Below are 10,425 nucleotides of genomic sequence, written 5' to 3' on the forward strand. Positions count from 1 at the left end.
ATACAGAATTCTTAGTTGACAGTGTTTTTCTTTCAGTACTTTGAATATATTAATAAGGTTTATATTTAAGCTTTCTGAACCTGTTTCTGCCTACCTAAAATCAGAATAATTATCTACTTTATTAGTTTGTTGGTGGTAAGTGGGGGTAGATGAGAAAATATAGGCAGAACACCTAGGTCAATGTTGGGCTTCCAGTAGGTGCCCAACTTGATTGAATCATAGCAGGTATAATTTATACTTTCAGATGAGACAATTGAGGCCCAGAATCCTGACTGGCCCCAGGTCACACAGCCAATGTGGAAGAAGAAACTAGGGCTTGAATGGGGTCTTCTGCCTACTGTTCCTGATATCCCACTACATTGAAGACTCCGCATCATCTAATGAGCAATTTCTAATTTTGTAGGGCCCAGCCATCCTGAACAATGCTGCTCGCCCTGTACATTTGTTTCCTCTGGCTGTCTACCAGTGGCCTCTGGACTGTCCAGGCTAAGGAGCCTGATGTTGACATAAGCATAAGGAGCCACCACCGGGACCTGGCTCCAAACAATGTTGACTTTGCCTTTGGCCTGTATAAGCACCTAGTGGCCTCAACTCCTGGCAAGAACATCTTCATCTCCCCCGTGAGCATTTCCATGGCCTTGGCTCTGCTTTCCCTGGGTGCCCACGGGTACACAAGAGCCCAGCTTCTCCAGGGCCTGGGCTTCAACCTCACTGAGACATCAGAAGCCAAGATCCACCAGGGCTTCTGGTACCTCCAACGCCTCCTCAGGGGGTCAGGCACCACCTTGGAAATGACCATGGGCAATGCCTTGTTCCTCAACCAGAGCCTGGAGCTTCTAGAGTCATTCTCAGAAGACACGAAGCATTACTATGAGTTGGACGCCTTGGCTATAGATTTCCAGGACTGGGCCAGAGCCAGTAAGCAAATCAATGAATATATCAAGAATAAGACACAAGGGAAAATCGTGGACTTATTCTCAGAGTTGGATAGCCCAGCCACGTTTATCCTGGTCAACTACATCTTCTTCAAAGGTACTCCTACCCATCCCATTCTGACAAGACCTCATCTACTATTGCCAAGAATAGTAACAGCTATCAAAATCCAGGGTGCATTCTTAGGCAAAGCCTTTTGTTTTACAAAGCACATACACATCTGTGAGTCTCCATCTTCACCATAATCCTATTAGGAAGATGGAATTATATAATCTTATGAAAGATCCAAATGACAACTGGAAGAGTTGAGTAACTCGCCCAAGCTCTTACAGGTTGGTTTGAGGCCCAAACATGTAACGGTGAACAGTATGGCTGCCTCACAGTCTACAAACATTGGCTGAGTCCTGGTTATGAGTCAGGCACTGGGAAAGGTACTAGAAATACAGCCTAGAACCAAACAGACCTCAGGAACTCTCAGACTGCCCCTGAGTTAACATATACGCATTTCCCAAGTGCTCAGAACCAGCTCTGACCAGGTCCTACTCATACCGAACTTAAGTTCCTCTTCACCCATTTGGAACAGGTTTTCCAAAGTGCATGTTCATAAAAATCACCAGGGAGACTTGTTAAAATTATAGATTCCCGATCGAAGACCAGGCCTACTAAAGCAAAACCTCCATGGGAAAGTCCTAGAATTTTCATTTTTAAAAAGGTAACCTCCTCTAATAATTTTAATGATCAGATAATTTGGGGATATATTGTTCTTGAGAATAAAATCTAAACTCCTTAGTTCTCAACCCCCATCCACCCTCATGGATATTTGGCAATGTCTGGAGATATTTGTGGTTGTCACAGCTAGGGGTGGGGTGGGGTGTGCTACTGGCATCTACTGGAGTGGTGTCTATTGGGTAGAGGCCAGGGATGCTGCTAAAAACCCTAGAATGCACAAGACAACCCCCACAATATCTACCTCAAATGGCATAGTCCCAAGGTTGAGAAGCCCTGGCACAGAGTCATCTACTTCTCTGTCCTCTCCAGCCTCCTGTCAACATTTTCCCTACACACACACAAACACACACACAGTCAGTCAGACCACACTGAATTCCTTTGAGTATGGCTGTCCCCACAGAAGCCTGTATGAGTTCCCTATTGCGGCTATAACAAATAACTACAAATTTGGTGGCTTAAAACAATGCAAATTTATATTACAATTCTGAAGGTCAAAAGTCCAAAATGAGTCACATTGGGTTAAAGTCAAGGTGTTAGTAAGGCATGTTCCTTCTGGAGGTATAAGGCTCTAAGGAAGAATTTGATCCTTGCCTTTCCCAGCTTCTAGAAGCCACCTGTCCTTGGTTCTCGGCCCCATTCCCTCTTCAAAGGCATAGTCTCACCCAGTAACGCATCACCCCGATAACTGTTTCTGTCATCACATCTCTTTTCTGACTCTGTCCCTCTTCTGTCATCCTCTTCCACTTTGAAGGATCCTTGTGATTACACGGGGCTCAGCTGGATAATACAGAATAATCTCCTCTCAAGGTTAGTTGATTAACAACCTTAATTCCCTCTTGCTATGCAATATAAAGTATTCACAGGTTCCAGGGATTAGGACATGGACATCTTTGGGGAGCCATTCTTCCTGCCACAAGCCCATGCCCTTTTGGCCCCCTGAGCCCTCCCTCAAATTGTCCATCTGCCTAAAACTTCTTCCCACCTTTCAAATATTGGCTCAAAAGTCACCTCCTCCAGACTTCTTTTGGAGGATGTTTTGAGTCTCGTCAAGTTATCTCACTTGCACCAATGCCAGCGTAGCTCAGTTGGTTGGGTGTTATTCTGAGCATGAAAATCAAACCTGTGCCAGTTTGATTCCTGGTCGTGGGCTCCATCCCCAGTAGGGCCCTGGTAGGGGGTGTGCCGGAGGCAACTGATCAATGTTTTGCTGTTTCACTCTCACATCGATGTTTCCCTCTCTCACTCTCTCTCCCTCTAAAAATGAATAAAAATATTTTTTTTAATTACCTCACTTGCTGTGAGACACTCAGACAATGAGTTCACACTCAGTTGTCGAGGATGGGCCAGGAATGGCTCCTGGGTCTCCAGGCTCTGCATCCATAGTTCTCCATACAGCCTCCAGCCTCTCCCTGTTGTCTCCATTAGCATCCCTTACAAAGGGGTTGAGCTGGCTCAGAACCAAGAGTTTTAGCTTCATGGTCCATAGATCCCATAGGCAGTGGGACTGAGAAGGATCTGCCTGGAGCTATGCTCTGGCCGCCTCACTGGGAAACAGTGGCCTCAACACAGGCTTCACGGGCTTCTAGGCTTAAGGTCAAAGGCAGCCAGACTCTGCATCCATAGCTCTTATCCCTGCAACCTCCAGCCTCTCCCTGTTGACTGAGGACCCGCTGGACTCAGGGTTCTCAGTCATCTCCTGACCCAGGGAGACTTAACCTAGAGCCCTTGTAAGACTCAACTCCTGTCTTTTTTATTTTTTAATCCTCCCCCAAGGATATTTTTTCCCCCATTGCTTTTTCAGAGAGAGTGGGAGGGAGAGAAAGAGAAACATTGAGTGGTTGCCTCCTGCTCATGCCCTGATCATGCCAAACCCGCAACCAAGGTATGTGCCCTTGGCCAGAATTGAACCTGGGACCCTTCGGTCCTCAGGCTGATGGTCTAACCACTGAGCCAAACCAGCTAGGGCAACAACTCCTGTCTTTAAATATCCAAAGGTCTATCACCTGCAAGAGGACTCAGAATTGCTTGGAATAAGCTCAGAAGGACTAAAGAGGCTCAGCAGGCAGGCATTACAATCAGGCAGGCTTTGGGTCCATCTAAGGAGCAATTTTCTTCCCATTAGAGCTGACCAATAGTGGAAAGTCCCACCTGTAAAAGTAGTGAGTTCCCCATCACGAGACAAGCAAAGAGGTTGTGTAATAACATCGTGGAACACAGTGGAAGAGATTTGAGTCCAGTTCTTAGTGGGGACCTTGTTACCTTAAAGGAATCTTCTCACCTTGACTCTGCCTCCAGGAAATGTGGTGTAGCCCTCAGGGCCACAATGGAGGTCAGGAGCCTCCTGCAGGGGAATGGGTACAATCAACTGGGCAGCCAGGATATCTGCTGGGCTTCTGTGACCAGGATGTGAAAGAGTGGGGATGGAATGGATGGTCCATTCCACTAAACTTCCCCCAACCCCTGACCTTGAATTTGCAGCCTGAGATCTAGCACCTCTTCCACAGCCCTCCAATCCAGGATCCACTCCAAGCGGGGGCTATGAGGCAAACTATGGTTTACTGAATTCTATCCCCAAATCCCAGGGCCAGCATTCTCTGTTCATGCCCTCTTTCTGTTTTCAGGGCCAATCTCAGAAACGGAGCTAATCCCCAATCCATGCCAAGGGTAGAAGATGGAAATCCCTTAAACCTCTAGGGATTTCCCTTTTTACCAGGAAACTCTGGCAGACTGGTGGGGACCTTCCGGGGTGAGGAAGGCTGCTGTGTAATTTGCTCAGTGGTTACACCTGGTGCTCAGCTGCCACCAAGCTCCTGCTTACACGGGCCTGTCTCCTGCCCTCCCTCTCCCTCCTCTTCCCAGGTACCTGGGCACACCCCTTTGACCTGGAAAGCACCAGAGAGGAGAACTTCTATGTGAACGAAACAACCCTGGTGAAGGTGCCTATGATGTTCCAGTCGAATGAGATCAAGTACTTTAATGACTCAGTGCTCTCCTGCCAGCTGGTGCAGCTGGACTACATGGGCAACGGGACAGTCTTCTTCATCCTTCCGGACAAGGGGAAGATAGACACGGTCATCACTGCACTAAGCCGGGACACCATTCAGAGGTGGTCTGAATCCCTGACCAGTGGGTAAGCCCTTCAGCCAACTGTGTGGACTTCTGAAGTGGATGTGTTCCTAGAAAGTGGGGTGGGTAGAAAAGGGATGCACCTGGACCCCCTTCTTGCCCCAGACTCACCCTCCAGGGCTCACTGTTTTTCTGACTGCTAGGTCCCCAAAGGCCATGAGGTTCTCTGACCTAGAGGACACTCATTTATATACCGTGGTCTATTGACACCGAGATACTTTGGGGCGTTCTACAAAGTGAGGTCCCTGAGAGGTTAATAGCCACCCTCTGTGTTACCACATTTTTGCATTATTTTCTTAAACTGAGCTCACCAATCATCCAGCTACCCACTTTTCCATTTTACTATCTTGCTTGCCTGAAACCAAGCACTACTAAAGATGCCAGAGAGACTACATTTAAAAGTATAATGAAAGTGACCACAATATCCACCATGGGACCAACACAAAGTCTATGAATGATTCTTAAGTCACTCAGGAATCTAACTCTTTTTCAATCAGTAAGTAAGTAAAAAATCAGGACATAAAGTAGGTAATAAATAAGGAGAAAGAGAGTGAGGAGTGTCCGTTCTGATAGGTTGGTGGCCAGGGGAAGAACTAGACAATGAATCTCAGGCCCAAGAAAGGGGCAGGCTCAGAGCACATATTCAGGGAGGGCTGGCTGAGCATGTGAGCAAGCATGAATGAATGAATGGATGAATGAATGGATGAACAAATGAATTCATTTTCCCCCAGGCACTTCCGAGCTAGAGGACAATCAAAATTATGGTCAGGCATTTGCCCAGCCCCAATCCTCACCCTGGAGGAGGAGCAGATATTTTTGAACATGATCCTCACTCTTGGGAGATTTGAGTTCTGTCTGCAACCGAGCAATCAGAGTAATACCAACCAACATGGGACCTGGGGGTGGGTGGGAGACTGCAGACTCAAAGGGCAGAGGGGACACAAGGGAGGGAACGGGCACTTGGATCTGGAGTAGCTCAGAAAGGCTCACAGAGCAGGTGTCATTCCTTTCATTCCCTCATTCATATATTCACTTAATGAAAGCACATGCCATGTACCATTCACAAGGCTAAGGAGAAGGGGTAGAATGGTGAACATGACAAAGTGTAGACTTCAAAGACTCCAGAGCAGAAAACAGATTCTGGTGGAATTAACAGTGGCACAATGACATAAGCTCTGTCTGAGGGAGAGAGGAAGGAGATGTGTAAAGGGCTGGGGGGTGGGGTGCCTGACTCGGTCCCAGGGGACCGGGGAAGAGGATGCAGAGTGGATTGCTTTGGCCTTGAACTGTGTGTTGAGCCTTAGTGAAAGTTCAACCAGCAGGAAGTGGCCCCTAGAGCATGAGAGGAAGAGGGAATGGCACCAACCAAGTCAGGGAGGCCTTACCCAGGGCACCAGCAAAGCTGGCCAGCAGCAGCAAAGTGAGAAAAATCCTACTCAGATGAACTTAGCAATCCAAGAATTTGCAGGTACAAAATCTAGAAAGAAGCTCTTCTACTTTATTACATATGTAGGTTTTGAGCTTCATGCTCTCAATTATTTTTACTCTGAATTATACTTTCCACTGCTCCCTGCTGGTGCTCTTTGAGAGGTTAATCCGGTTCTATGAATGGACATGGAGGGGCTGGAAGTCTCACCTCTCTCCAGCAGGGATTTGGGGTCTAGTCAGCTCTGTGATTCAGAGAGACCCCCTATGGCTATATGTGGGAGATAGAAGGCATTCTTAGAGTCCTAGAACCAAACATACCTGCCCTGAGTGTGTGTGTGGGGGGGGGGATATGTGGGGGTGGGGGATGCATGTGAGCCTGTTTGGAGGATGGAAGGTAGGGACCCATTCCCCAGCTCTTCACCATTTCAACTGCCCATCCCCACCACACCCTGAATCCTCGCAAAGGGAACCTGTAATTCAGGTACAGTGCAACCAGGTGCGGGTAATGCACCGTGATTCTAACGAATTCCGGACCCTAATGTGTTGCAAGTGAGGTAGATAATATTTCTCTTTACACCAAAAAGAATCTCTTCACTAAACAACTTTAATTTACCATCAATCAAAAACACATGCCAATTTCTTCTATATACTTTTTAAAATAAACATCCAAGGTAAAACTCTGCACCTTTAGCCCTCCTATGTGACGGGGCATGAATAATTCCCTACTCCATCTGAACAGGGCCTGCCCAGTCCCAGCAGACAGACCCTCCGCCTGCTTCCCAGTGCACCCAGCTGGCACCCTCAGCTCCAGCTTGCACCCACCTCCCACAGGAAGCCCCTGTGCCCCACTCAGAGCTCACACTCTCTCCTTCCTCTCTGTCCCCTTGTTCTGCTGCCACTTACCTGCCCGCTGAGCTGTGTGGTGTGGGCAGCTCTCTAAGGGTGAGGAGATGGGATTTGAGGCAGCTGGTCCTGTTTCTTCGAGTTCCTGCTGCTTCCCAGGGGTGTGACTTGGGAAATCCTCAGCCTCTGCGGAGTTTCAGTCTCTCACTCTGGACACTGACGATGGTGACCCCAACCTGGTAGGGTTGTGTGAGCGAGTGCAGACTAGAGGAGGTTCAGAGGTAAAGCAAGTCTGCCAGGTGCATGATGTAGGTCCACCTCCCTTACTTTCCATTGCTATTTCCCAGCTGAGAGGAGAATTTACATCCTGCTCATCTGCGGTTCCTCCTCTGTTCCCCTTGAGTGATGTCCTCAAGTTCCCACTGGCTGCTTACAGCCTCCAGGCCTCCCAGGGCCATTAGCTCAGTGCAGTGAGGCTGCTCCTGCTGTAGAGCCCGTGTCATTTCACTGACACCCCTCAGACTCAGGCATCTTCTCACCCTCTGGAGAACAGGAAAAGGAGGAAATATTTACATGAAATTAATGTTTTGATAGGTAAAAACGTTTAGCATGATTTCCAGCATGATTCCCCCTGCCTTTTTAGAAATCCCACTGGCTTTATCCAAGGGGACCTACAGGTGGAGTCATGGAATTCTTACAGAATCAACCTCAGAGCTTCCACACAGAAGGGCCATGGCAGAGACCCTGCTGCCCTGCGCTGCCTTGCTGTGGAGATGAGGACAGCACAGAGAGGGGAGGGCCTTGGCCCTGCCACACAGTGCAGTGGCACAGCTGGGGCCAGGACCCCTGCTCCCAGCCAGGTGCTCCCTTCCCCACCCCAACTTCTGGGCTTCTTAGGGACCCTTTTCTTCAATGGCCCACTGTCCAGCTGTATCACAGGTGGAATCAGCTCAAAGAAAAAGCTGAGAAGAAAAGACTGCAATTCAGAGGCCCAAAGAGGAAGCTGCCTATATGGTAGAGGGAGAGGCAGACCTGGCACTGTCCCTGTCCCTGCGTCGTCCCCAAAGAACCTGTCCAGCTAGGAGGCAGGGTCTGGAGGGATCACGGGAAGTCTGGCTGGCCAAGCCCAGCCCTGGGAAAGTCTAACCTCATCTGCTTCCCCCGTGAGCAGCCCAGTAGACCTGTACATCCCAAAGGTCTCCATCTCTGAAGCCTATGACCTTGGGGGCCTTCTGGAGGACATGGGAATTGCAGACTTGCACAATAGCCATGCAAATTTCTCAGGCATCACCCAAGAGGCCCAGCTGAAGATGTCCAAGGTAAGCGTATCCAGGGCCTACCTTTTCTTCCCCAAAATGCATAAGCAACATGGAGCCCACTCATGAACAGGCCTCCAGGCCCCAGGCTGAGAGAGCACCAGGTGTTGTCCAAGCCCCTAGTTTTACAACAGGCTAAGCGGAGGCTCATCAAGAAAATGTGCTGTCCCCAAGGTCATACAGGAAACTAATGACAGGGAGGGCTAGAGCCTAGGCATCTACCCATTCCACCAGGCCATGCAAAGGGGGCACTGTGTAAAATGAAGTCATCAGAGGAGGCCTGTGAGAGGCCCCTGCAAAAAGAAACCGGGAAAGTGGAAAATGTCTAAATGAGATCACACTAAGCCTTCTACCCAATTACATTCACACCCTGATCAGCTTTCTGTCGTTATTTATTCCTCCATCCATTCAGGAAATATTTACTGAACGTCTACAATATGCACTGAGTGTGTCTCCACTACTCAGAGGTGGCCCTGTCCCCACAGACCTTATAGTCCTAGGGGTGACAAAACAAGAGAGGGCACAGGAGAAAGTTGTAGTGGTAGCAGCCCCCTCACTCAAGCACATGGACTTTGACCACTGGATATTATCCCAATTTCTCCAAGGAGGAATCTCTGGCCCAGGGAAGGTAAAATAACTCACCTAGGCCACAGAGCTAGTAAAGAGCAGCCTGACATTTGACCTAGGGTCTATTCCACTCAAAACCGCATTTCCCAAGACACACTGTCAGAGTTCTTATCCCAATTCAGCTTCTTCCTAGCCACTCAAACCCTCCAATTCCTTGTTGTGCAGTCAATGAGAGTCCTTGCTCTGTAAGATTTGGTTATTTAATTGCCAATTCTTATCTGATGGAGGCTTTTGATACAAGCTACTCAAGCATGTTGCCAATTTCAGAATTCCTTCTAATTTTGTTCACAACAAAGCAGAGATTACTGGTTTCCATAAAGGGTAGGCACAAGCACTTTTCATGAACTGAACCCTACCACTTACCCAGCAGAGTGAAAAGGGAGCGAGGGCTGCCTCTACTAGCCCAGGACCCAGTGAGGTCCAACTAGTGCCACAAGACCCTTAACCTTTATGTGGTGGGTTCCACCTGCCAGCTTCCTAAGGAGGAAGTCTAGGTGCAGCCAGGGTTCTGGAGGTGGACAGACCTCAGCTTTAGTCCTAGGGCTGCGACTCAGATAAGAAGCCAGCAGCTTCAGCCTCAGCTTCACAATCCATAAAACCAAGGGTGGGAGGAGCCCAAGCAACGAGGTGAAGAAAGCTCCCAACATACATTAGGTGCTCAACCACCAGCTTTGGTCCATCCCAACAGGTGGTCCATAAGACCATGCTGCAATTTGATGAGAAGGGTGTGAAGGAAGCTACTCCCATTGAAGTCACCCAAAACATGGCACCTGAGCCTCTCACCCTTCGCTTCAACCAGCCCTTCATTGTCATGATCTTCGACAACTTCACATGGAGCAGCCTTTTCCTGGTCAAGATTGTGAATCCAGCCTAAGGGTCTATCCTCCGAAGAGCCACAGCACAGTCTGACTCTAGGCATCAAGGACTCCACAGAAATGATGCATTGGGGGGGAGGGTCCTCCCAAGTCTTCTCCAGGTTTTCCCTGTAATAAATGGCATCAGGACTAATGACAGTGTGTTGAAGAAGAAAGGTGGGACACCTGATAAAATCTGAATAATATCCATATAATAAAGTAATATAATTTCTTGTTTTGATCATTGTACAATGGTTAAGTAATGATATGTGGAAGCTGGGGGAAAGTATATGGAAACTCTTAGTTTTGGAAATTTTTGTATGTTTGAAATTATTTCTAAATAAAAACTTTTAAAAAAGAAGAAATTGTGTAAGCCAAAATACAAGAGGAAGACATTTTTGAAGTGCTAGGGGGAAAATGTCATAATATCTTTCAAACGGAAAAAAAAAAAAAGCAAAAGCAAGTCTTCAAAAATTAAGGCAAAATAAAGATTTTTTTTTTTTTTAGATAAACGATAGCTGAGAAAGTTTATCAGTTTCACTAAAGACATTTTTAAGGTAGTTCTTTAG

The 10,425-nt window shown here is 47.8% G+C and overlaps 1 protein-coding gene across 1 annotated transcript; it reads left to right on the forward strand.

Annotated features, from left to right (window-relative positions):
* The first annotated feature begins 422 nt into the window (after window positions 1-422).
* Window positions 423-9,876, forward strand: SERPINA6 (serpin family A member 6). Its single transcript, XM_016212491.2, has 4 exons — window positions 423-1,032; window positions 4,522-4,792; window positions 8,231-8,378; window positions 9,691-9,876. The coding sequence occupies exons 1-4, from the start codon at window positions 423-425 to the stop codon at window positions 9,874-9,876; spliced, it is 1,215 nt and encodes a 404-aa protein (XP_016067977.2).
* The last annotated feature ends 549 nt before the right edge of the window (window positions 9,877-10,425 follow it).

The sequence above is a fragment of the Miniopterus natalensis genome, chromosome 1 (genome assembly GCF_054644295.1).
Source record: "Miniopterus natalensis isolate mMinNat1 chromosome 1, mMinNat1.hap1, whole genome shotgun sequence".
NCBI classification, from domain to species: domain Eukaryota; kingdom Metazoa; phylum Chordata; class Mammalia; order Chiroptera; family Miniopteridae; genus Miniopterus; species Miniopterus natalensis.